The 26,740-nt window shown below is 56.7% G+C and overlaps 1 protein-coding gene across 1 annotated transcript; it reads right to left on the bottom strand.

The window, feature by feature from the left end:
• Positions 1-6,904: 6,904 nt before the first annotated feature.
• Positions 6,905-14,453, bottom strand: NXNL2 (nucleoredoxin like 2). Its single transcript, XM_047097245.1, has 2 exons — positions 14,152-14,453; positions 6,905-7,607 (listed from the first exon to the last, which is right to left on the bottom strand). Exons 1-2 carry the CDS (start codon positions 14,451-14,453, stop codon positions 7,439-7,441), a joined length of 471 nt encoding a protein of 156 aa, XP_046953201.1. The 3' UTR covers positions 6,905-7,438.
• Positions 14,454-26,740: the final 12,287 nt, after the last annotated feature.

Raw genomic sequence — 26,740 nt, 5'->3', positions numbered from 1 at the left:
AGCACTGTTGACCTCTCGTGGGAGCGTCCCTCAGACATCACCGGAGACATCGAGGGTATTTCAGATCTCAAGAGTATTTTATGTTGGTTGGTCCGGACAGCAGTTTCACTCACCATCACACAGCAAGCTTAGCCCCCACTCCTTGGATGAACATGCACGTGAAATGAACAACCTGCGAGGTTAGGGGGAGTCCTACGATTCCCGTCCACATGTCCGGTTAACCCTGCCAGCAGGACGGCTCTCCCTGCTTCCGGAACCACAACACACAAACCTCACAACCAGGGGAAAGCCCCACAGACATGCCCAATCAGCCCAAACACTCCCCTTCACCCATGGGTCCCTGCACTCCTCACTGTGGGACCTCACCAGCAGGTTTTGCTTTTACAAATACCAAGTAGGGCAAGTGGTCTCCAGTCAGACGTTAACGTCCACTCCCAAAAAACCTTCAGCTACAGGACACACAACTTCTTCACAGAGAGAAGGAGGGCTCCAGCCGATCAAGAAAACGTGGGTTCCAAGTCCTCCAGCGACTTCACCAGCAAGTAAGGCCATTCCACCTGCAGCCCCCAGGCTCCTGTCCACGCAGCAGGCTCCCTTCCACACACGGAGGGCTCTGAGCTCAGGCCATGTGAGGCCATCAAGCTGCAACTGGGCTCCTCCAGCTAAACCCAGCATTCTGTGTTGTTAACAAGTGATTAATGGCATTAGCTGCAATAATAGCATTTACATGATGTTTATTGTGTGCTGGACGCTGATCTTACAAGTTTGTGTGTGTCAGTAACCCGTTTACTCCCCAACAGCCTCTGAGAAAGGTGTAGTATCTATTTTATAGAAGAGGACATGCTATTTTTATACTTTTCAGGTGAGGACACACCCAAGAGTTTGTTTCTAAACAAAAGATTGGACCCCAGGTAGCATGGCTCCGTATTCTTTACTTGCCAAAAGAAAAACACATCTTTGAGAAGTATGAAACAAGCAAAACCAAGAGTTACAACCTATGTAAAGGCACCAGTGCACACCACACTGGTGAGTGGACAACCCCCGGCTGGGCACCAAAGTCTCCCGAAGCAGGTGCTGTGCGTGGTGAGACCGGGTTGCACAGCAGGGCTGAAAAAAATAGCACAAAATGGGCAATCTTATATATGAATATCTCTGCAACTAGCCTCAATAAAACCTTAACAAATTTAATTCTAAAGCTCATTAAAATAATAATAAACCATGGCCAAGTAGGATGCATCCCTTAGGAATACAAGGGTAATTCAAACTAGGACATCTGTTCACAGAATTCACTACGTTAATAAGACAAAGAAGAAAAACCACATAATTACCTGCAGAGAGGCTAAAATGGCATTTAAGAAACTTCAGCATCCACTCTTGATTAAATTTGTAAAACACCTACCAGAAAGTGGATTATTTTCTTCTTACGATAAAAGGATATCTAAAACCAAAAGGAGCATCCAACCTGACAGCAAAGAACCAGAAACATTCCCACCATGTCCCTGCCACGGTTAAGGGTCAGTTTAATGACAGAGAGGAACACAAGAGGCAAATTGTAACAAGGGAGGCAACGTCCGCTGTTGTGGACACACATGTGCTGAGAGCACCCAGCGCCATGGGAAACACAACGCGCTGCTGGGGACAGACCCACGTGCCGAACGGGCCCCTTCCGTAAATAAAAACCAGTCACAGGGAGAAAAGGAGAGGAAAGAGTTCTCTTTATAAAGGCAGGGGCAGCAACCACACAGGGAAAGGCACAGGCACGCAGGGCCACTGGGGAAGAGACGGAAAAGCGGCAGATCTCAGCAGCGACGGAACAGGGGCTCTTCTCCTGAGAACAGTAGGCTTCCCCTCCGAACTGGATCGCCACACTTAGCTTGCCGTGCAAAAACTAAGTACAGGAGAATACCCCAGAAAGTTCTGGAAAATAAGACAAAGCCAGGGAAGACCAGCCCTGCCAGACGTCAGAACACCTCGTGAAGACGCAGACGTGGAAACAGCCGGGAGCGTGCCTTGTGAGGGGGCCGGGAAGATGGAGCGAACAGCTGCACGGGGACCGCTGGTGGGAGAGCCGTCTGGGTCCTGGCCAGAGTCCCCACCCCGTAGGGCCGGTGCCAGCTGTCTGCTAGGGGTGGCCAGGGGCTGGAGTCTGGGCCCCGGGTCAAAGCACACTGCTGAGTGTGCTGTCTCTGGCACAGTCCAGGCGGTAGCCACCGGCCGCGGGTGGCCACTTAAATGGGACACAAATTAATTACCAGGAAGCAGAGCCAAGAACTCAGCTGCAAACACTCCCTGTGCCCAGTTCCCATTTCCATGCGCTCAGTCGTCTTGACCTTAACAAGACACCTCCCCAGGTTCTGCTGGCCAGCCGCGTGGGAAGGGGCAGCACGTAGGCAGGGCTGGACACGACAGGCGTAGGGAGGCACGGGCACTCCAGGTCAGGGGGGCCAGGCCACCTTGAACACTGAGCACACGCACCCCACTGGCCTCCCACTGCACCCCCTCGGGAAGCCAGAGCACCCGATGGAGGGCAGGTGTGCCCAGCCTGGGGCCGCTCCACTGCACTGCCACACAGACAGGCCTGACTTATTTAAGTGCAGCCCACTGCCCTGACTAAGCCAGCAGGAGAAAGGTCACTCCCCAAATGGTGACAGAACATCACACGGTCCAGAAACACAGAGAGGGCTCACTCCTTCTCTCTTTACCAATTCACACACAAATTCACTGTGTCCCAACAGCAGTGCTAGGAGTCACATGTACAAGGGCACTCAGTGCAGCACCAGTTAGAGACTGGCATCACGTCCACTGATGTGGGGCCGGACAGAATATCCTACGGTGTGCCACACGTGATCATGCTCAGCGGACATCAGAATTCAATAAGGCAACAAACAGTCACAAAGCATCCAGTATCCACTCGTTCCAGGAACCAGACAGGAATACAATTTCTGCTCTCAAGGTAGTGATTTTGGTGGTCGGGGAGAAGGATGTAGAGACAGATGATAGATAGATAGATAGATAGATAGATAGACAGACAGACAGACAGATAATAGATAGATATAGATAAATAGACAAGAACTAGATAGTAGACAGATGATACAGATATATGGATGGATGATAGAAAGAAGCTAGGTAGATAATAGATGATACAGATAGACACATGATAGCAGATGAACGGATGGATGGATGGATGCTGAATAGGAGATAGAAGACAGATGTGACACAGACATGACAGAATAGGCAGAAAGATGTGATAAATGATAGATAAGATGAATGATTGACAGACGGCGAGAAAGACAGATGGACAACCCAGAGAAGGGGGTCGACAACAGTGGCACGGAACGAGGAGGGGGGGTGCCATCTAGACAGGAGGGTCAGGGATGAAGCCTCTGAGGAGGCATGTGGGCAGAGTGAGCACAGCGAGGAGATGGACAGGACACGGAGGGACAGGAAGGACAGGGAGGTATGTCTGGGAGGAGCAAGTGGATGCAGAGAATGGGGAGGATGGTCCCAGAAGGACTTGGCCTCGGTCTGAGATGCTGGGAAGCAGGGACATAACACAACCCGATTTCCACATGAAGGATGGGTCTAGTTGCTGTGTGGACCTCACATTCCAGGAGATGGGAGTGGAAACCTGGAACCCAGCCAGGGACCATGGCAGCCCTTCAAGGGATAGGTGGGTGGCCAGTTAAGACCCCTGGCCCGCACACAGGAAGCATTCTCTGTGTGTTCTATTTTCTCAGTCTGCAGAACTTGTTCCGTGAGAACAGGTCCCGCCCTCGCGTGGCGGCCATGACTGCAGGGTGGGCATCCGCTCGTGGCCTGGGAGCCCCGGGGAGCCCCCATTCTGCAGTGGGCCTGATGGCACTTCTGCACGTCCCCACTGTCCCTTCCCACCCCTGTGGGCGCTCCATGGACAACATGGGCAGGAGCCCCTCTGCGCTTGGGTCCAATGTCCTATCCCTTGCCCACCAGTTCTGTAAACCTGAGTCCTAAAAGTTGTACTTATCACCTGGGCTCTGGGGGCTCTCCTGACATGGTCCTGGGGCCACACCCCCCCTCCCCATGGCCCGCTTCTTCCAACCCTGAGGGCCCTGCAGTGACGCTCTGGGCCTTTTCAGCCAACTGCCCCCGGAAGGCAGGCAGGCACCTGGCAGGGGCCCGGCAGGTGGAGAGTGCCTGAGTGCGGCAGGTTCACCTCCACGGGGAAGGTGGCCAAGGGGTGGGGACGCCGGAGCCAGCAGGTAGATGCGTCCAGTTGCTCCAGGAGGAGCTGTGGTGCAGAAGGCGATTCAGCCTCTTTCAACCAGCTTCGCTGAGGCCAGAATTCACTGGACACGGCTGAAACCACCGGGGGAAGATGTGCATTCGGGTTCCCTGATGACGAAGGAAAGGGGCCCCGCGATTATTGGTGAGAGGGTGGCAGGCTCCCCTCCCGCACTGGGTTGCTGCAGACCAGCCCGCCTCTGGGGACAGTGATCCGTAAGCAGGCGACCTCCCCCACCGAAGCCTGAGGACAGGTGATGGGGCTGCACCACTCCGGCATGGGGAGCCCACCAGCTCTGCTGGGTTAACCTGAGAAGGAGTCAGACACTTCCCAGGCTCTCAGCCTGGGCACGGCCACATGTCCCAGTGGCTTTGCTCCTCGTGGGGAGTGCAGTGGCCAGGACGGCCAGCTGGAGAGCGGGCACCATCCGGGAGGCTGCCCTGCCTGGGGAAGTGTGGGGCCACCGCAGGCGCTGACGGCCCAGGCCTGTGGGACCACGCGGGTGACCATCTGCAGGATGAGCGAGCCCACTGCAGCTCCTGCTGTTGGAGGTGCCGGTCACAGAAGACGGGGCGGAGTGGGTGGTAAAGCTGTGTTTCAGAGGAGAGTCTCCTGCGGGGCCAGCAACCCGTCTGGGGTCTCATTAGAGTGCAGCCTAAAATCAGCATCCAGTCTCGAGAGCTGCTGTCCCTCCTGCTGGTGTCCACACACTTGACTTGCTGTGTCACCTGCCGGCCACTGCGTCCGTGGGCTGCAAGCAGGCCCACCTGCCCCCCCCCCCCGAGCAGGGCCCAAGCTCCTGGTCCCGCACCCCAGAGACCACCTCAGGGGGGCAGGCTGGACCCTGTCCCTCTCCTTCCTCCTTTCTGTGCTGTTTGCTGGGAAACTCAGCTGCAAGCACGTGTCTGTCTGTGCACCACAGTTTGCTTTTGGGAGGCCGAGCGCTGGGTGCTGGGGGCCAGGTGTGCCCCCACTAACTCCCAGAACCTGAGCATGTGACTAGTTGGATACAGGGCCTTAAGGAGGTTATTAAAATAAAATGGAGTCACAAGGGTGGCCCTAATCTAGCCTGTCTGGTGTCCTCCTAAGAGAGGAGGCCACAGACATGCACAGAGGGACGACCTCCTGAGAAGGCAGGGAGAAGACTGGTATCTGCCAGCCCAGGAGAGAGGCCTCGGGACAAATCACCCTTCCCACATCTCATTCTGGAATCCAGCCTCCAGGGCGGGGAAAGAAGAGGTCTGTGTTGTTCATGCCGCCCTGTCTGTGGACTTTGTTAGGCAGCCGAAGCTGACTGATACAGGTGCTAAGAGGTTCAAGGTGGGGCCAGGGAGAGAAGGCACGGTCCCCTCCCCCTGACACACACACATCCCCTCCCCCACTGTGAACGAATCCTTGGGGAGTCTGCTGAAGGAAGCAAGGGTGGACAAAGTGCAAAGGGGACCCCCTGAAATGTGAGGGGGGAGGACCCCTGTTCAACTGTTTATTATAAAACAGGAGGACCCCTCCCATAAATTATGTTTTTTTCCTGAGGACAGGAAGGACAAGCAAGTTCTCTGCAGCCTCTCCCGATAGGGCAAGGGTCGGAAGCACATCTGTAACCACCAAGACCAATGGGGGCCTGTTTTCCCACCAGGCGGCTGCTGCTGCACCCACCCCGGGGCTGACGGTGGGCACACCTCAGAGCAGCACCCACCCAGGGCTGGCGGCAGGTGCCACCTCGGAGGAGCACTGCCCTGGGGCTCACAGTGGGCGCCACGGTGGGGGAGCATCTGCCTTAGGCTGACGGCAGGCCCCACCATGGGGGAGCACCGCCCCGAGGCTCACTGTGGGCGCCATGGCGGGGGAGCACCTGCCCGGGGCTGACAGCAGAGGAAAAAAGACTGCACGTGGGGATGAACCCTGACAGCTTATGTGTCTGCATGCCCGTTTGTTCAGCGGCAAGTGTGTGCCCCAGAACCCCGAGGCAGTGGCCCCCCGGCCCCGAACCTCCCCCACAGAAGCTCCAGGGCGGCTCTGACACCCACCCGAGGGCCAGGTCCCCAAGTTCCCAGGCTCTGGGTCCCCGCGGATGCTGTGACCGGAAGGGGAGAGGGGGCCTCGCAGGCAGTGTCACAAAGGAGCCCGCAGCCTGCAAGGAGCATTAGCACCGCGGACCATCCCCCCAGCCCCTGTCCTGTCCAGCTGTGGCTTGCTTTCAGCTGGGTGGTTACGGTGACTTCCGGGAAAGCCCGCTCCAGGAGACACGTGGTGCGTGTGCTCTGAGCATCGGTCGTACAGCAGTCAAGGCTGCCGGTGGAGACAAGAGCACGGTGTGTGTCTGGTGTAGAGTGTGTGTCGTAGGGCGTGTGTGTGTGTCTGGGTGGTGTGTGTACGTGGTGTGTGGGGTGAGGTGAGTGTGGTGTGTGTGTGTCCACGTGTGTGCATGTGCGTGCGTGCTGGGTGTATGTCTGTGTGCGTATCTGTGTGGTGTGTGTGCATAGCATGTGTGTGTATGTGGGGTGTAGGGCGTGTGTGTAGTGTACAAGGGGTGTGTGTACGTGTGTGTGTGTGTGTGTGTGTGTGGTGTGCCAGCGGCGGCCGGCAGTGCGAGGGCAGAGGGCTCCTGGCAGAGCCTGTGGTGGCTCCCGCTTACCTGGACCCATCTGCACCCACAGGAGACGCGGGTTTGACACCGTGAACGTGCAGCCTCGAGCAGCTGTGAGACTCTGGAAATGGGAGCACAGTGTGGAGACCAGCACTGGGGGAGCACCTCACTGTCCCCGTGCGAGCGCCTGGTTTGCGGGGACAAGGAGGGAGATCAGAGGGCTGTGCCGGAAATGTTTATTAAAGCGTACGGATTCTGCAAACCTCAGTGATACATGAGTCGTGAGAACTTAGCATTAACCGAAGTAACTCTCCAGAAGACGTATTCGTAAATGTGTTCTTTCACCTGAGGAGTGGTATAAAGATGTGTTTTCCATGGATTCCCAAGAGCCCAACGGGAGCATACTCAGGCTCGCGTGAAGACAGCTCTGCTAAGAGTGATAGAGATAAGGATCCGCAGGCTACGGGATCCTCCCTGGCAGCGTTTCTCTCTGCCGGGACATAAACCGTACCAGTGCGGGCGGGGAGGAGATGGCCGCTCCCCTTCCCGTGCTCAGGATGCAGCAGCAGGTGCTCCCGAGACCCCCGGCGTCACCCGGAGAAATTCTGAAAGATGTTGGCTGCCTCCACCCAGCTCTGGAAGCAGGCCAGCCCCCGCTCCCGGATCTGCTTCCGCCCTTTGTCGGTGATGACCTCCCCGCTTGGTTTCACAATCACCAGCCTGGGGATGGCTGTGATGTGGTACCTGGTCCTCAGCTCCCTGCGGGAGAGAAGTGGGAGGGCCGGGTCAGCGGGGGAGTGGGCAGGCCGCCACACCCACGTCCCCAAGGCTGGCTGACCGTGCAAAGCCTTAGCCCCCAGCCTGCCCACACCTTCTCTCCCTGCTGCGAGCCTCTCCTGAGGGGTGTCCCAGGGAGGGGACAGGTGTGCTGTCCCAGAGGGGCGTCCACAGGGAGGGGACTGCTCTGAGCCTGGGCTGCCCATCCCAGAGCCCAGGTCCCAGCTGCGTGGGACCACGGAGCACCCAAGAGGTGGAGGAGCGCCAGCAAAACTGAATTTCTCATCTTCGTTAATTTAAATTCAAGTAGCCACGAGTGGCAGGTGGCTACCATATCGGACGGTACAATTCTAAACCCACAAATACGCCCCAATAAATTTATATCCCTCCTCTGTCTCAAGAGGCTGAAAAACACCAGGTACACACAACCATCAGTGTTAAAACTCTGTGAGTTCCAACAAAGCTGTGTGAGACTTTCTGCCCCTCAAACTCAAGGAGAGGCTGATTTACATTATGGACGACACATTTCTTGGCTACTTTTTCCGTCACATGTAACAAGAATTATTTACATTGACGCAGGAAAAGGAGCAACCACCTCCTTTGTCTCTCCCCTTAACCTTCTCCTAAATGAGTGCCCTCAAGACAGGGCAGCTGATGAAGACCCCTCCCCATTCCCAAGGCCACCTTGCAAGTGTCTCTCATTCAGTAATCTGACTGCACTCACCTGTCACCCTAGGGACTGTGGGTCTGAGTGGAAGGAAAAACGCACTTGAAACCCTCCTGTTACCAAGTCTCCCCGTCACGTCTCCATCAAGGTCTTCCTGCTGCCTTCTGACACCCAGGCCAAACACAAAGGCATAAATCAGGGGGGAAGAAGACCTCCCGCCTCCACCCAAAGGAAGAGAGCCTTGTCTCAAACGTCCAAGAGACGGTGACACACCCAGCATGTTCTCGGCCACCAAGGGATCGTCACAAAATTTCAAATAAGCAAGAGCACACAGACCACTTAATCAGACCACAATGCAATGAAAACGGGACACCAATACAATGCAGCTTGTGGAATGAGTCTAAAAACTAACCATACGCTACCACTACATGTGAAACAGCGAAACAGACCACAACACAATCAAAAGGGAACAATATGGCATATACTTCTGATCTGCAGCCGTAGACACAATTAGACATAGGAAGTTGTGGTCCTAAACACACTTTTCCAAACGACTTGTAGACGAGCTGTGTGACTGACTCAAAAGGCAAGAACAGGACTGATGCAGCAGACACTAGGAAAGGCAGACGGCGGGAAGAAGTCACAGCAGAGAAACGCACAAGATCCGGTGAGCTTCAAAACGAACCTGGCTGCGCGAAGACCTAACGGGCCAAGGCGCTACCAGCACTGCTCAGGGGAAAAGGAAGGCACGGGAACATCGGTCCTGGGCCCACGGCGGACTCCACCCTGCTTGCAGACCCAGGCAGGCGGGCAAGGTCGCTCCTACTATACCCGACTGCTGCCAGGACCACCAGGTCCCGAAGGAAACCTGCACACGGCTGCCACTCCGGCAGCTTCTGGAAGCCGTTGCTCACGTGAGGAAGAAACAGCCAAGGAGGAGAGAAAAAGTGTTATGTAAGAGTGGTCATCATCTGTGGAACAGACACCAGGGCTGACACGCACAAACCACAGACGTGGAGAGACGCCAGCCCCGGGACCAGCTGAGGCCTTTGCTGACAAGCCAGCTGGCCCGGCAACTCAGGGGTAGGCTGGGGGGTGGAGGAGACCCCCCACCAGTGTTTTAAGGATGCTGAACAACCCCAGAAATTTGAAGGGCCTATGAAACTTGCTTTCCCCCAAAGCATAAGACAAACACATGGAGAAAAGAGAAACGGCTGCACAGCCCTTGGCCTGAAGACTGCAGGGAGGTGGCCAGAGGCTGCCACCGGCTTTGTCCAGCAGCTCAGGCAGATGGGTCCGTGCAGGGTCTTCACTCTGGGCAAGGCGGGGCGGGCAGTGCCCACCACGTCTGAATGGTCCCGCGGGGGTTCTGCTACCCAGGGCCTGGGGCTTACCCCCAAGGCCAGGAGGCCCTGCCCCACGTGTGCAGCAGCAGTGCTAAGGGCACAGGGTTCCCAGACCAGCAGCAGCAGCACCAGGGAGCTCATTACAAGTGCAGAGTTTCCTGTCCCTGCTGGGGTGGGGCGGGTGGAGCCCACGATCCCTTGGGTTCACGCCTGCTGAAGCATGCTACCCTGCCAGTCTCCCAGGGCCGCCTGCATCCCCCTCCCTCCACCATCCAGTCACCCTGGGGATGGGGGAGAGAGCAGGCAGTAAGGGAAGCTGAGAACGGTGCCCTTGATGGCCTGGGCGGTAGAGGCATGTGGCTCCCTGCTCAGCATCCGTGACCCTCCACCTTCTGGTATTCACTAGCTGTGGGACTTGGGCAAGCTAGCTAACCTCCCTGTACCCCAAATTCCCCATCTGTACCATGGGAAATACCTCCCTGGGTTGTTGGGAGGTTTAGATAGTTAATATGCATACGGGATAGCTAAGGGATTGGCACGTAAATGCTCAGAAAACACTGGCTGTTATTGATGGAGCCACGTCCAACCCAAGGTGGGCCAGCTGTCCAATGCAGCACAGCCGTTGAGTGCTGGCTACACCAACCAGCACCGGAACGGGTAACCAGCAGACTCAGAACTAGTGCGACTGCACGGAACACTTCCGTGTGAGCTAGGAGAGTGGAGGGTGTGAGATTACGCAGCCCGAGGCACAGCAGCCACTCTGCCACCGTGAGGAGAGACTGCATTTGCCAAGTGGCCCCTGGCTGCAGCCTCAGCATGAGGCAGGCATGGCAGAAAGCAGAGCCATGAAATTGTCCTCGGTGGTTTCCCACCTCCCTGGAGACCAGCTCCTGGCTGCTGGGCGTGTAACTGAAGCCCATCAGCAAATCTTTACAGTTTAAGCTTTGGGCTGCTGCCGCTGCTGTTTCACTCCCTCGCAACATTAAATCAAGCTCTGACAGGTGTCGGGCGGGGGCGGAGGGGGGTGCAGGCAGGCTGGGCTTTGAGGAGTGAGGAGGAGTCTGGAATAGACATTGGCTCCAGAGTATCTGCAGTCAGCCGTGTGGGCCCTCGAATCCCCAGCCTGGCAGCGTCTGCGTGGAGACGACCGTAACCGTGGAGCTGCACGGAGAGGCTCGCAAGCACCGTCTCCACCGGCTTCGGGCGCGGTGTCCCGCGGGAACGGACGGCGCCTTGGAAGGAGAGCCCCGTGGCCGCACAGAGTGCAGGCATGAGAACTCTGAGCGCGGTATGCTCTGGGGGAGTCCGAGGGCCCAGCTCGGGGCGGGCGCTGCTGCGACAGTGGCTCCCTCCCTTCACCTAATAGCGCGTCCTCCACTGGCTCAGCCACTTCTGGGTTGTCATGGCAACGCTGGTTCCAGTCTCTCGCCCCCCCCCCCGCCACCCCCCCCCCCCGGGCCAGCAAATCTCTGCAGTGGCTCCAGCCAAGGAGCAGCCCACAGGCGCCAAGCAAGGAGCAACGGCTGCTTCCACCCTGAATGCTAGAGACACTGCTCACACGGGTGGCGCTGGGCACGAGACAGGCATGGGCCTCCCGGGCCAGAAATGCCCCTCGTGTCCCCAGTGGCATGGATGAGGAGGCGGGGCTGCTGGGCGGGGAAGTGAGGGCTCCAGGGTTGGGGGGCTGCAAGCGTGTGTACGAACTGTGGAGGTGGGAAAGGTATGGGGTATTCTGGAACACTGCTGTCCAGTCTGCAGAGGGGGTCACAGAAGGCTGGGGCAGGAGGTGAGTATGGGGCAAGTGTGGGAGGGCAGGGCAAGACGTGGACTGAGCCCCCTGGGCAACAGGGACCCTGGAGACCAGGCCTGCCTCAGACAAGAAAGATGAGGTGGGTTCCAGAACAAGAATCCATTAAACATGGACACTGGGGCTGAGGTTAGACTATTCCAACGGTCCAGGCCCTACCTGAAGGAGGTAGCAATGAGGAGGAAACCAGACTCAGCAGATTCAGTGCCTAATGGGGACACATTGAGTCAGGAGGCCTGGCAGGTGGGGGGGAGCTGGAACCCAAGGCTGGGGAGATGGCAGGGGGCACAGGCACCCCACCAAGTGAGTGGCTCTGACAGAGCCACTCTCCACCCATGAAACGATGCCACGGCCAAGTGTCTTTTCTGTGCAGTGCAAACCTGTCAGGAGGCATCCCATCCTCCTGGCCCATGGTGGGGGTGGTGGTCAGCGCGAGAGCAGACCAGAGTGGGGCAGAGTCATATTGGGGGCCTCCCGGGTACCAGAGCCCAAGTGGGTACCAGCATTATTAACAAACAATCATAAAGGCCATGAAAAATCACCACTGAGCAGGTCTTGCGTGCGACAGCAAGAGACAGGAATTCCTGCTGGCACTGGGCCCATAACAAAGGGAAAGGAGATGGGCAGGACACCTGTCCTTGGTGTCCACAATCAGGCCGCTCGCCCACCTGCACACAGGCACCAGCCGCAGGGACTTCAGTAGACATGTCTGTCTAGGGCTGTCGACGCCCTGCAGCCATGTGGCCTCCAGCCGTGCCCAGGGCACCCGTGGTGGCTCCCCAGTGATTCCTCCTCCTCCTCCCCTCACCTGGGACTCAGTGGGTAGCCGCTGAGGAAGAAAGCCCCAGGGCCCTGACCATGACTGACCTAGCGGGAGCAGAGCACTATCCCGGCTAGAATAAGGGAGTAGCTCCAAACATTCTCACAGAACATCCCACTTCCTACCACAGAAACTGCAAGGACAGAGCCAGTGTGGTGCAGTTTGGAAAGAGGAAGGACAAGGTCTCACCAGCAGAAAAACTGATGCTAGACTCTTCTGGAGACCACGCTGGCCTCCTGCTGCCTGCAGTGGACCCTAAGGGCTCTGACCGCAGCACAGTGAGAAGCAGGAGGGAGCTCCGCAAGGCCGTCCCCCAGCGAGATCCCAGGTAGCCCCGAGGAGAAAGAGGGAGGAGAAGCTCTAAGCAGAGACTCAGGTTCCAGAGCCTCAGCGGCACATCTGCGAACCGGGACAAGGTGCTGGCACGTGACCGCCAATGGCTCCAAACTCCCGGATCAGGGCCGCCCTCATACACAACAGGGGCCTCATCACCCGGCAGTGAGCCCCCTTGCCTCCATCAAGCCACAAAGAAATCCCCGACCCTGAGCGCTGCCTAGTTACCCACACGGTCCCCCTGTCACTTTCAAACCTGTACTGGTTCCAAGGCCGTGCATAACTCTGGTGCTAAGCATATCAGAGGCATTCGCAGACACCACCAGAGTAGATGCTACGGCGAATCCCTCTGCCAAGTAAGTCACTGAGACTCACCCTCTCAAAATTGTCACTTGGGTTTGTTTCCACTGTCGCGTAAACTAGACATCTGTAAGATGCTCCTGGAGCGAGGCCTCTAAGAAGCAGGTGCCCACCTGGAAGGCCTGAGCCTCACCTCCTCCTCAGCATCCCTGCGGCATGCGTTTGTGGGAAGAAATGTTCTTCTACGGACCTTTCCAAAGCCCCCTGCCAGTTTTAACTGTTCACGAGCCAATTCATCAGGACAGCTGGGGGAGGGAGGTGGGGGGTCCACCACAACTGAATGATAGCCCCCCCCCAGGACCATAAATGAGAAACATGCCCTGTAAAACACACCCAGAAACCCACTCTATGTCCATTACAAGGATGGTGGGGTAACACCGTGTGCAGAGTGTAAATGCTTTCACCACAACAAGGACCCCACGGTGCAATCAGAGCCCAGTCACACTCCAGTCCACCAACCCTCCTGAGATCCTCCCCACCCTCCCTCCTCCTTCCGGCTCCCCCATTCTCCCACCTCTTCCCTCCCAACTCCCCCCTCCCACCTCCTCTGTCCTCCCTCCTCCCTCCTACTTTCTCTCTCCTCCCTCCTTTCTACCTTCTTCCCCCTCCCTCTTCCATCCCACCTCCTCCATCCCACCTCCTCTCTCCTCGCTCCCACCTTCTCCCTCCTCCCCAGTCAGGTCCCTACCCCCTGGGGATTTTTGTGGCCTCTGACATTAACCCCAGGAGCCCAGGGACCTGGTTCTTCCTACAGCTGTGGAAATGGTAAACACCTTCACTTTCAGGCAATTCCAGGCCTGGCAGCGATAACCAAGCCGCACCCCGGCCAGCAGAGAGGGAGTTCCTCCAGCCTTGGAGTTCTGTGCGCCCCTGGGCACTGCCCCCAGCCGCTCGCGGCAGCCGACGCAGAGACCCAGTTCCCACGCGAGCCTCCCGAGGCACCCTCTCCTGCTTCCACACCCCTCCCCGAGTCCCACCACCGCTAGGCTCCGCAACAGCCACATCACCAGAGCTCCTTGGAAACGCAGACCCGCTAAGTCAGGGCCCGGCTCTCCAAGTCCCCAGGGATGCGGCAGCCCCACGGGACCCCTCGGGGGCCTGGGGTGGGGGCCACGAGCGACGCCGGGGAGGCCCGCCCGAGGGGCGGGGGGAGGGACGAGCTCCACGCGGCCGCCCAACCCCGTCCCACTCACTGCCGGAAGGGATCGTGGAAGGGCAGCGCCAGCCAGGCGCCGTGCAGCTCGCGCATGAAATCCAGCATCTCCTGCGCGCTGCCGTCGGCCGACACAAACACCACCGCGAAGGGAGCGGGCGGCCGCGCCTCGGCCACCAGCTGCGCGTAAAAGTGGCAGAGCAGCGGCGTGAAGTCGCGGCTGGGCGCGCACCAGCCGGCGGCGAAGTACAGCGCCACCACCTTGTTCTGCAGCTCCTCCTCGGCCTCCACCCACGCGCCGTCCCGGGTCAGCAGGCGCCGGCCGCCCAGCACGTCCACCATGGCTTGGGCGCGGACACCTGCGGGGGGGGGGGGCGGCGGGGAGCGCGGGCGCAGGGACACCTGCGGGGGGGGGGGCGGGGGGGGGCAGGGAGCGCGGGCGCAGGGACACCTGCGGGGGGCGGGGGCGGCGAGGAGCGCGGGAGCACGGACACCTGCGGGGGGGGGGGCGGCGGGGAGCGCGGGCGCAGGGACACCTGCGGGGGGCGGGCGGGGGGCAGGGAGCGCGGGCGCAGGGACACCTGCGGGGGGCGGGGGCGGCGAGGAGCGCGGGCGCACGGACACCTGCGGGGGGCGGCGGAAGCATGGACTTCCACGCAGCACCCACAATTTTGGGGACGGATACCTGCGGTCGCGGAACACCTGAGGGGGACGGCAGTGAGCACGGGCGCACCGACTCTTGCGCGCGCCGGCGGTGAGTGCAGAGGGACGGTCACCCGCGGGCGGGCGGCAGTGCCGCACAGGACCCGCTCGGGCTGTGCCGCTACCTGGGGCCCCACCTGCTCCTCTGCCCCGGCCCCAGCTGCGACACGGGCGTGAGCACTTGAGGGAGGAGGGACACACAGACACCCGCGGCGACCCCGAAGCGGCGGCTGCCACAGCACCCGCCTCCCTGAAGCCGGGCTGCCGGGCCCGCCCTACGCCCCGCCCACCACGCCCTCTCCGGAGCTCCGCCTGCTCTCCGCCCCGCCCCTCCTCTCCTCTCCGAGGGCCCCCATCCGGCTCGGCAGTGTCCCCAGTGCCCCGCGCCCCGCCCATCTCCGTTGCTCGTATCGACGGTCCTCTCTGCGCCCCCGCCCCACGTGTCCTGATGATCTGAGAGGTCACAGTATTAAAGTACCAAGGCACGCTGGAGGCCCTCAGGATCCAGCAGCGAGCAAAATAATTTCAGCTCCTGCGCGGGCAGGGGCGGGGAAGCGGAGGGTGGGGCACTCGGGGGAGGCGCAGATTTAAGGCATTTGCCGCAAAAAACTCAGTGATCAAGATGAATCACATTCTAAGGCAGTATTTTAAAACTTCAAAATCAATGCAAAAAACTTCACGATGAACAAAACATCAAACTTGTAAATAAGGGCAGGATCCTGCCTGCCCCACTGCCAGCCGCGACGCGCGGCGGAAAAGCGCGTACTGGACTGAGCCCCGCGGGAGGGCGCACCCGCCGATTGGAGATTCGGTCCGACCCACGCTGCCCCCAGCAGCGCGCTGCCAAAGCCGCGTTTCCCTGTGGAATTGTAAGACCTGGGGGAGACGCAGGTGAATGGGAGAAAAAAGCTGGGAGGGGGCCCCTGCAGGTGGAGGTCCGACTTTTGTTAAAACTCAGGATTCCTGGGGCGCCTGGGTGGCGCAGTCGGTTAAGCGTCCGACTTCAGCCAGGTCACGATCTCGCGGTCCGTGAGTTCGAGCCCCGCGTCAGGCTCGGGACTGATGGCTCGGAGCCTGGAGCCTGTTTCCGATTCTGTGTCTCCCTCTCTCTCTGCACCTCCCCCGTTCATGCTTTGTCTCTCTCTGTCCCAAAAATAAATAAAAACATTGAAAAAAAAAATTAAAAAAAAAAACTCAGGATTCCTTATGATGAATGGAATGCAGCTAAAACTGTGAATGTCAAGACTGTCTTGATCTGTTTGGCTTTTTTCCCTTTTATCTCAACAGTGAGCGAAGTAGAGAACAGTAGAGCGAAGTTCCTTTCAGCGACACACTCCCACGGGGGAAATTTCCAGTTATTTGCATAAATACTGAGGTGCCTTCCTGCAGCCGCGGTGAAGCCTGCGCAGCCTTCCAGGGAGAGGAGATGTGGGGGAGCACCCCTCCGCACCAGGGGACGCTGCTCTGAGTGTGTGTGTGAAGGATGGGGCCTGCCCTCCAGAGCTCCTCCAGGGAGCAAGGGACACTGGTGCTGTTCTGCTCCTTCACCTGCCCCACCCATTGTCAAGGGACTTCTCAGGGCCGTGCCTGCGGCATGAGCCTGTGTCTTCAGACAACCATCCCACCCCACTGGCCACTCCTTAAGGTGGAAGGGGGCTACAGGAGCCATGAGAGGCAGAAGGAAACCCAGAACCCTCTCCTGCCTCTGTCAGTGTCCTGCACAACTTCCTCCACCCAAAGCAGGAACAGCCACAAATGCAGTCCCAGAAACGGGGCTTGCTGTCCCTAATCCCCGCTGGCACGCTCAAAGTCAGTTCGTACTGGACTTCCTTCTGGGCACGTAAGGGTGCCTTGAGCAGGGCATCTGCTAAGCAGCTTCACATGCCCTGGATAACCCCAGCCACGCTGGACAGCGCTCCTACTCCTGAGGCTTGTGAGCAGCTCCAGGAGGGCCTTCTTGGGTCTGCCCCCCTCCCCGAACCCCCTCTCCCTAACCCCTGCCACACCTACACAGTTTGTGACCTAGATTCTGCCCTACCATCCATCCCCCACCCAAACTGCATCTCCTCCTGTCTGATGACAAAAGTCCCCGGAGGCTCCCAGGACGCTCCTCACCTAAGGTTGGTCCCTGGGCCCCGTCCCCTGCCTGCCAAGAATCCCACTGAGTCAGCCCCCGTTCTTGATCACCCCGCCTACCTTCACCAACAATCCCCCGCCCTTGGTGTCTCCTCTAACCGGCTTTCCATCCGCCTCCACACACTGACCCCACCCCACCCTCTGCCTTGGCCGTAAACCCTCCCTTGGCCTGTGTTCAGAGTTGAGCTCAGCTTTCCGCGCCCCCTCCCCCCGCCCCCGCCCCCGCCCCCCCCCCCGCCGGTGCAGCGGTACTGAATAGAATCTGTCCATCACCTTTAACTGGCATCCAGCTCTATTTCTCCCGAGCAGCTATCAAGAGCTCTGATACCTCGGCTGGCTCACAGCCAGGGCACTGACTGTGGGGCAGAATGTTCCGGGAGCGAACACTGGCTGGTTGGCACAGGAGACTGCAAAGCCTCTCTGGAAAGAAACACTGTGGTACGATCATGGCTCTGCCTGTCTGTGCTCGGCACGCAGGCTTTCCCCACTTCTGACTGAGGCTGTTTCTCAGAGGAAGTATTTTTCTGAGCAGGGACACCTGGGAAGTCCCCAGCCAGCACGCCTCTTCCCCACTCCGTCTTTGGATGCTGCATGCCGAGTTGCGTCTACGTTCCAGAAGAGAGGCACCGAAGAAACGGGACCCGAGGCCACTTGCCATCAAATAGACTTTTTTTTTTTTACTACAAGATGTACACAGGAAGATTCATTTATTTCTACCACTAGTTATGAATACACAAATATTCTCATGGAAGCTTTTTCTGCTCTGATCAGCACAGCAAACAAATTAGACCTCCCAGTGTGCAAATATCACACTCTGAATTTCCTGGTTTTAAATATTCATGCTGGAGTTATTTTCCTGTACTTAAGTATTTGTTCTCAGGGAATGACATGAGGTCTTCATGGCTCACTTTTAAAATGGCGGTTGACCGACTGCCGGGAACGGACGGCAAAGTGACGAACAGAAGGCTGGCTTTCTCAGTGACCAGCTACGGGGTCACAAGCAAGTCACCCCACAGGCCCAGCTTCCCAGACACAACTTCGTGTTTAGAAGTGGTCAAAACAGATATGGTTTTGGGCTGAGGAAGTGCTCCCCGGTCCCACCAGCTTCTTCCCAGTAATGTGTTAGATGGTTCTAGAAGCATTTGTGCTGCTCCAGCAGATGGACTGAAACACAAAACGCAGGCACAGAGAGAAGGTGACAGTGTGCCTCAGGCTCCCCCGCTGCCCTAACAGAGCCGGTGGCTGCAACAGCAGAAACTCGCATCTCACAGCTCTGGAGGTGGGAAGTCGGAGATCGAGGTGCTGGTAAGCCCCTGCCCGGCTTGTAGACCACCACCTTCTCCCTGTGTCCCTGCATGGCAGTAGGGAGAGCTGTCTTCCTCTTCTTTAAAGCTACATCCTACCAGATCGGGAACTTGTTTGCGCATCATTACCCACTAAAAACCCTACTTCCAGACACAGCCCCATTGGGGGTGAGGGCTTCAGCACGTGGAATTGGGGGACACAGCTCCACCCACACACAAGCAGTGCGTGTCCCTGACCCCAAATGTTTAAGTCTAGTGTGAGAGAAAGCCTGGGTTGCAGTGCCCTCTGAACGAGGGAAAGTAAGGTGTGGAGGGAAAGAGCAGTCCTATGGGTGTCCCAAGTCAACAGTAAACCCAGCAGGGGGTGACAGTAGTTCAGGTGGATGGGTGGTGGGGGGAGGCGTTCAACAACTGCACAATGGCTTCTATGTGCCAGGATCTGGAGAGACTTTAATCATGTGGGACAAGGCTCCGTGCCACACAGGACACGGCTTCATTTTCTCTTTTTGAAGCTCACCCCCATATCCCACCAAACCGTCCTCAGAAATGTACCCGGTGAGGTGGGGGTCGCACCAGGCTGCGGGTGCCCTTGCCAAGGGCTGTGGAATCGGAGATGCGGCTCACAACCCCTGCCCCATCTCTGCAGGAGCAGCCTGGCCGACCCTGCACACCGGGTATGAGGTCTGGCGGCCAGACCGCCCCTCCCCAGGGAGGGTGACCACCTGGTGGCGGACACCTCCCGGACACCTGTGTCGTCGTGAGGCTGCGTGCCCAGGTTCCAAGTCACGAGAACCGGTCCCAGTTGCAGCGAATGGATCTGTGCATCATTTCTGCGTTGGGGCACCTCTCCACGGCTCCCAACCAGGGCTGGCCACAGCAGCTGCTAGGCCTGGCGCAAAATGAAAACCCAGGGCTGGTGGCCGCACTCAAGTGTGCAAGAAGCTCTTCCCTTTCTCCAGTGGCTCTCGCTTGGCCCGTCATGGTTGAATGTTCCACTGTCTTGGGCACAGGGTGAACACGACCTTCACACTGGCCCAGGGGGCTGGCCCATGAGCGGCCGCACAGCTGTTGGGTTCTCTGTCCTGCCAGCTGCTCCCACCACCGTGCCCACCCTGAGACTCAGCGAGACTCACATGTCCCAAGGGGACCCTCTGCACCCCACACCCAGGTGGAGTCGGGACACTAAGGGACACCAACAGAGGAGGACGGAGCAGTCTGGAACCCGTTCCCAGAAGGCTGTGGGGCAGTGGGAGGTGGGAGTGTGCTTGAGCCGAGGTCTGAGCCCCTGAGATTGCAGGAGTCCACGCCCGATGCTGGACCTGCTCCCAACATGGCAGCAGGACATCCACACGACACTGGCTTCATTTAACTACTTATATCTGCAACAACCCGCTGTCCAAGTCATCCTGAGGTTCTGGGGGCCAGGATGTCAGCATATCTTTGCTGAAGGGACACAATTCAACCCCTAACAGCAGCGCTGAGGACGGACAGTTACCTTCAGGGCAGGACTGGAAGGCGGCGTAGGAGGGCAGGCCCAGGAGCAGGTGAGGGGTAGGGGGTGGGCTCAGGTGGGCTGGGGACAGGGAAGAGCAAATATCTCCACGTGGCTGCAGCGGCCGTGTGCAGGAAGCTGATAGAGGACGAGGGAAGGAGGGCTGTGGCAGCTCGTGGAGGGCCGGGCGCCCGGTACATGGTAAAGTGGGTGGTGTGCGTTCACGCCATGCACCAGGCACCGTGTTGGGCACTTTACCTACTTGGTGTTATCTAATCTTCACAAAAGGCTTACGAGGTGTTGCAAAAACACAGTAATAAATGTAGCTCCTCTCTTTGTAAACAAACTATGAAATTGGAAATGTGGACTTTGGTTTTATTAAAATGAGAGTGAAATCCCAAAGTACTGTTCAGGTACTGTGCTTCCTATTGCTAACCCCATTCTCCCTGCCTGCCACCCACCACATGGTGTTAGGACAATCCCAACACCCTCCCCAACCTCCCTCCTCAATACCTGCCCAGTGAGATGTGAGGCTCTTCCTGGAATGGTATTCCTCTCCCTGATATGAAGGGAATTTCTTGAGAACCCCCTGCCTGGTGCTAACCTTCTTTCTGACTTTGAATGCTAGTGAGGACGTGATGTCTGGAGCTGCTGCAGCCATTCTGAGACTGTGAGGAATAGGCCTAGAGAATTTCAGAGATACTGGCCTAGTCCTCTGACAGCATGAGCCACTGAACCCAAACCAGCAACTACCAATCTCCAGGATGCTTACAGATGGCTTCTGAGGAAAATAAACCCTGATGTCAGCAGTTTTCACAGTACGTTCTGCAGAGCACTAGGTGACATGAGACCCTCTCAGGTGACATGCAGGTTGAAACTGTCCTCATGGTAACACTTAAGACAGCAGCTGCCTTCCTTGGGTGCTGACACTGGCCCTGAAGGTGCACAAGGAACAGCGGGGAAAAGCTGACACAACCTGAACCACGCCCGCGGCACCACACTGCACTCAGCGGTCAGCACATTCTTTACCTCCATGCAATCACGGTGAAAAGTCCAGTTTTCCTTAAATTTCATGATGGCCCCATAGGAGTTAGTAACTTTGCCTGTTCTTCAGAAAAAGCACCTGCAAGATGCTTCTCAGTGAGACACGGGATAGGCAGGCTCCCATTTCCCAATAGACACCACGTGGGCAGCAGAGGTGACCCGTGGCGCTGCATCAGGAAATCACAGCCACCTCCAGTCCTGAGTGAGGTTTAGAACCCAGGCATTAATGTAATGGACATTTGTAGCAGGGAGGAGTGTTCATGCAAGTGTATCAACCATGAGTTTCTGACGTGTGACATCAGGCTTTGTTGACCTGCAGGGACAGCCCGCCCCCACCCCCTCTCCCAGGGCTACCGACTGCCTAGACGGGCAAGGAGAGCCCGGGCGCAAACCAACTGATCCAGCGCCCACGTGCCAGCCATCTCCTTCATGTGTGCCCCTCCCTGTCCACCTGGGGCAAGCGGCCCAAGCCCAGGTACCAGACAACGGGGACAGCCCCTGGCTGATGAACCTGGGGACGTTAGCGTCCCATGTCCCACCACATCTGTCCTATTTCAATAACGTGAAATCTACCACTATTCCAGAGCAAAACCATCCCCCAAACCGAACTTCACACAAGGACAAGTATGGGGAAACAAGGAGCCACGCGAGAATAATGTGTGGGGTGTGGTGGGGGCTCCGCGGACCCACACAGCTTTGGACCCTGAAATGCTTTTCCTTCTTACTCGTGTTCCTGGAGTATAACCCAGAATCACACAACTTTTGAGAACTTTTTGGTTCTGTCATTTTGTCAGAGTGTTCACCCGTGTCCCCTCCCTCCCCATCCCCAGGTACTTGATTTACGGGCTCCATAAATTCCTAAGTGCCAGCCAGACTGGAGGGTCCCCCCAGCGCAGGGCCCAGAATCAGGGCCACAACCCCCTTTCTTTTACGCATCTAGTGTTTTTTTTTTGTTTTTTTTTTTTTTAGTGTTTATTTTTGAGAGAGAGAGAGACAGAGTGTGAGCGGGGGAGAAGCAGAGGGAGAAGGAGACACAGATCCCGAAGCAGTCTCCAGACTTTCACCACAGACCCAGACGCGAGGCTCGAACCCACGAACTGGGAGATCACAACCTGAGCCAAAGTCGGACACCCAACCGGCGGAGCCCCCAGCGCCCCAAGTGTTGTGTTCTTTTAGTGTCTCTGGTCCTTGTTGCTGTGAGTCCCTTCTGGGACAGGATGGGCTGGTGGGGTGACTGAGGTGTGCCGCTGGTGACCTGGCGAGGAACGGGACCGGCTGAGCCTCCAGAGCTGGCGGGGAGCACTGAGCTCCGTCCCACGCGCACCAGGACCAGCTTGGAGGCTTCAAGTGAAAGCATCTGGATACTGAGAAGACCACAACACTACTGGGCCTGCTCGTCTTTTTAGCCACACCTAGCCCAAAGCGCCCGGCAGCTGGAGGGCACCCACCGTCGAGGAAAATTGCTTCCAAGTTTTAATTAACAAGGTCACAAAGGCAAGTGTGTGTGTGTAAAACCCTGTCAGCCTGAAATGTCTCCCAGATGTGTCGTCCAGAGGCCCGTGGATGCATGGTTCCTGCTACTTTCTTTGGCCGCTGCATGGTTTGTTTTCATACCTCACCCGTGGGTGAGATTTACCGTAAAATGAAAGATCCCGAAAACCACACGAAACAAATGTGCAGCTCTCTTAGAAAAAACAGTCCTGCCACTCCATCCAGGTCCCTGAGCGGCTTTGCCCCCCCCGACACCCGGGGGTGCCCTCTGGCCTTGGGTCCTGATCACCTGCCAGCCCGGGGTGCCCTCTGGCCTCGAGTCCTCCTGTCCTGCTGGAATGGGAACTGCTTGCTGGATGGCGGCCCCCTCCCAGCCCCCCAGTGAAGGCCGGCCCCTGTGGTGTCCAGCATCCTTCTCCCCACTGTGCACACAAGAAGGGATGAGGCAAGTCACTGCAGGGACAGACGTGATTTCGGGGCTCAGTACGAGCACACAGCTGGGCACCCTCACAGAGGGCAGTTCTTGGGGTCTGGTGAGGAACAGGGGGCCCGTGGTCCCTGGAGGGGCGGGTGGCCTCACAACAACGGCCACTGGCAGGACAATGGCAACAAAGCCAAAACTACACGGTGCACAACTTGCTGTGCCCTAATTCACGTGGGAACAGGAGTCACTGCCCTAGCAGAGCGGCCACCTGAGAGGGCCGCCTGGCAGTCGTGTCCAGGCCCGACCCGGGGCTCTGCCAAGGTCTCGCCTGCTGGGTCCAGGCCTGACGTCGGGAGACGCCCGATTTTTCCCTCCTTCCAAGCCTCCCAACAAGGGGATCCGCCTCAACACTTCTTTATCCCCAATTACAGCTATTGAAAACCACTCCCAGTTTTCCTTTTTAAAGAGAAACGGCATGCACCTGCCTCCCGCTTTGCCCGCGAGACCCTGCAGGTGAGACGAGCGCCAGCCAGAGGGAGTGCCACCGTCAGACAGTGGCCCCTATGCGTCACTGCCCGCAGCCAGGGCTGCTGACTTGCTCATTTCAAGCTGTCTCTGGCCCAGTCCCCAGGTCACCCCTCAGCAGCGCAAAGAGGATCCCACGAAAACCAGGGATGCAGGTCAAAGGGAAAACCCAGCTCTCTTCCAGAAAGCAGAGCTGGAACTTCTCCCTCCCGCTGGGTCTCCCATGTCCCTTCTCGGACCAGCTCCCAACACAGGTTCGAGTACACACGCACGCACACGCAATGCCTCTGCTCCAAGAAAGCCGGTCACTAGCAGCGTCTGCGAGGGGAAAAGGGTCTCCACGTCAGGAAAAAAAGCACAAAACACAGGAACGGCTGTCTGTGTGCTGCCAACTGAAAGGTGGCAGTTTCGTGAACTGACAAGCAGCGGATGCTCTCCTGAGCCCCCACTTGGGTTCAGAGTAACTATGGAGCTGGCCCTCCAGCGGGTGTGGGGGCCAGAGCAGAGGCGAGGCCTCGCAGCGCACAGCTGGGGTGCCTCCACCAGGTCCCAGGGGGACAGCTGGCACTGTCCACATCTCGGCGTGGGCACAGCCTCATGAGGGAGGAGGGCCAGCCCTGGTCATGGGCACACAACGGCCTCAACCCACTGTATTTCCTGTGCAACTGAAACCTTGCTGGAAGGAGAACGGCACCCCACGGGGAACACTCCAGGGTCCAAGCCCCACCCTGCTTCATCTGCAGACACCCCCTGGATGTCATGATTGGACCAGGGCTGGGGTACCCTTTCCTGTCACCGGAAAGTAGACATGATCCTAAAGGGTCCGTGGTGCCTTTCTTGACCCTTAGGTCAAACCCACGCTTCTCAACTCTTAGACGCAAACGAGGGACTAAGACTTATCTGCACCACCAGACACTGTGCGTACCGTGCCAACGCTTCGGCATGTGTCTCTAAACACATAAGGCCCCTTCACCATTCAACTGCTATGCCACCGTCACACCTCACAAAAATTTAAGTCTTTGATACCATCAAACAGCAAGCCACGTTCAAATCTCCCAAGGGTTAAAAAACAAACATCTTCTTACACATGGTTTGCTCAGACCAGGATCCACGGAAGAGTCACCCTTACAAATACGGTCAGTCCCTTAAGTCTGTTTCAATCTGTTTCAATCTGCAAAAGCTCCCTTCCTCTGGTCACTCCACTGCTGTCCACGCTATCTATTTATGGCCCCACTGCTGTCCACGCTATCTATTTATGGCCCCACTGCTGTCCACGCTATCTATTTATGGCCCCACTCCTGTCCACGCTATTTATGGAAGAAGCCAGTGGACTGCCTTCTGGTGGTAATACCAAGTTAATACTTCTAGCCCTGGTTTCGAGAAAAGGTTGCTTTGAACTAGAAGGTCATCTTGGTGGGACGATTCCCTACGTGATGCCACGGGTTTCCTGCCTCACTTCTGCTGACACGGATGGATCGTCAGTGGTCCAGGTATGGACACCCCTTCCCCAGTGTAGAGTTCTCCACCAGACCTTCCCCAACCGGTCTAGCATCTACTGATGACTCCCATCTTGACCCACTGTTCCATTGTGTTGTAAAATGACCATTTCTTGAATCTATCCCCCACTTGGCCTCAGGCACCAGAATTTTTCTGTAAAAACAGTCTGTCCTTTCTCTACAGTGGTTACCCCGAGGTCCGTGCACAAAGACCTGGATCAATACACGATTCTTACCAGTTTTCACAGTCAGTTGGTGCCTAGCAACCCGGGAAGACCACCAGTGCATTTATCAAGTATCATAATGAAACTTATAAATTTCATGTGTTCTGATCCAGTGTAGTCATTTTTCTCTCTAGTGCTCAAACTGTCACTTCTTTGGCCGGTGGGACCCCTTACAAGTTGACACCTGTGTGTCCTTTTTAAGTGAGCCTTGTGGTCTTTTTTCTCGGGCACAGAAGGAGGCCCAGTTTATCAGTTCACTGTGTGCATTTCCTGCCCGAGATGCAGAATGAGGCATTTCTCCAGAGAGCCCGGCCACTTCCAGAGGCATGTTTGTGAGTGCACTGGCATAGAGGCGCTCACCCCTGCAGGGTTACACTGCTCCTAGGCACGGTCATGGACACAGCTAGGGGATACGGATGTTGTGAAAAGAGAAAACTCAATCTCGAGTTCATGCTGATATTTCTAATTTTATACCTGTAACTGTCGTCTTTGCATGATAAAGTTTTATTCCAAATAATCCAAAATGACTAACGTTATATTAGAAACATAATAGCTTCAAAATAATGGTGACAATATTGCTACTAGAAAGAAGTCACCTGAATACAGTTTAAGATGTCCCTCTGGTTTTTTTGTCCTTAGGACCCATCCCACTGGGGATCAAAATGGTGTTTTCAAGAAATAAGACCTTTAAAGCTCTGTGCTGACAGCTGGGAGCCTGGAGCCTGCTTTGGATTCTGTGTCTCCCCCTCTCTCTGCCCCTCCCCCGCTTGCACTGTGTCTCTCTCTCAAAAATAAACACTAAAAAAAAATTTTTTTTAACATTTATTTATTTTTGAGACAGAGAGAGACAGAGCATGAACAGGGGAGGGGCAGAGAGAGAGGGAGACACAGAATCTGAAAACAAGCTCCAGGCTCTGAGCTGTGAGCACAGAGCCCGACGCGGGGCTCAAACTCACGGACCGTGAGATCATGACCTGAGCTGAAGTCGGATGCTTAACCGACCAAGCCACCCAGGCGACCCACTAAAAGAAATTTTTAAGTGATCCCACCCAACTCAAATGAAAACCTTACAAGGCTCTTCCTCGCTTCCTTGGCTCCCCGACACCTTCCTTCAACCATCAGGTGGTGGCCGCTCATCCTTGGGGAGCAGAGGTGTTGGGACCCATGTGGGATGCTCCAGGAGCATCTGAGCCTTGTGGGACGGACACAGGGCCTCTCTCCCATGGTCCTCAGGGACAGAACTGCGGAGGACCTGTGCCCTGAAGGTCCAACAAAACCAGTGTGGCTTACCTTCCTGGTTTCACTTTTGTGCACAGATCGTGAGCTTTTCATTCTGTTTCTCTAGCGGTTGTAGGTTTACTAGGATTTCCTAGTTTATTCAATGAGTTTTATTTTTCTAGAAAACTGCCCATTTTGTCTAAGGGCCTCATTCAGAGACATCCAATTGTTCATACTCTTCCCTTGAAACTAAAAATATCTATTTTGTCCATAATTGGGTCTTTTAAAAATCGTTTGCGGCTTCTCCCTTCTCCTCACGCGTGTCCTCCCTCACTCCGGCTGCGTGGCTCAGTGCTATCTATCCACACCTGCGTCCATTTCTCTGCTTCCCTCGGGCTTATCTTCTTGTATATTTATCAGTTTTCAATCATTATTCTTTCATAGATGGATTTAAGGCTGCATCAATTCCCACTGAACGTCCATTGAAAGTTTTTAAGATCATCCCATAAAATTCGATGGGCAATTTTTGTTAAATTCAAAATATGCTGTAATTTTTACCATGGATTCTTCAAC

This window comes from Lynx rufus, unplaced genomic scaffold, assembly GCF_022079265.1.
Source record: "Lynx rufus isolate CCGP_SWC_20201006 ecotype Redwood Valley unplaced genomic scaffold, mLynRuf1.p SCAF_10, whole genome shotgun sequence".
NCBI classification, from domain to species: domain Eukaryota; kingdom Metazoa; phylum Chordata; class Mammalia; order Carnivora; family Felidae; genus Lynx; species Lynx rufus.
Note: the sequence above shows the minus strand (reverse complement) of the source record. Positions and strands in the feature narration are given on the sequence as shown.

Bases quoted from the DNA above. Each gene is read 5' to 3' on its own strand.
- NXNL2 (XM_047097245.1), bottom strand. From the start codon at position 14,453: ATGGTGGACGTGCTGGGCGGCCGGCGCCTGCTGACCCGGGACGGCGCG. The intron at 7,608-14,151 runs GTGAGTGGGACG...TCTCTCCCGCAG, and splicing joins TTCCACGATCCCTTCCGGCA to GGAGCTGAGGACCAGGTACC.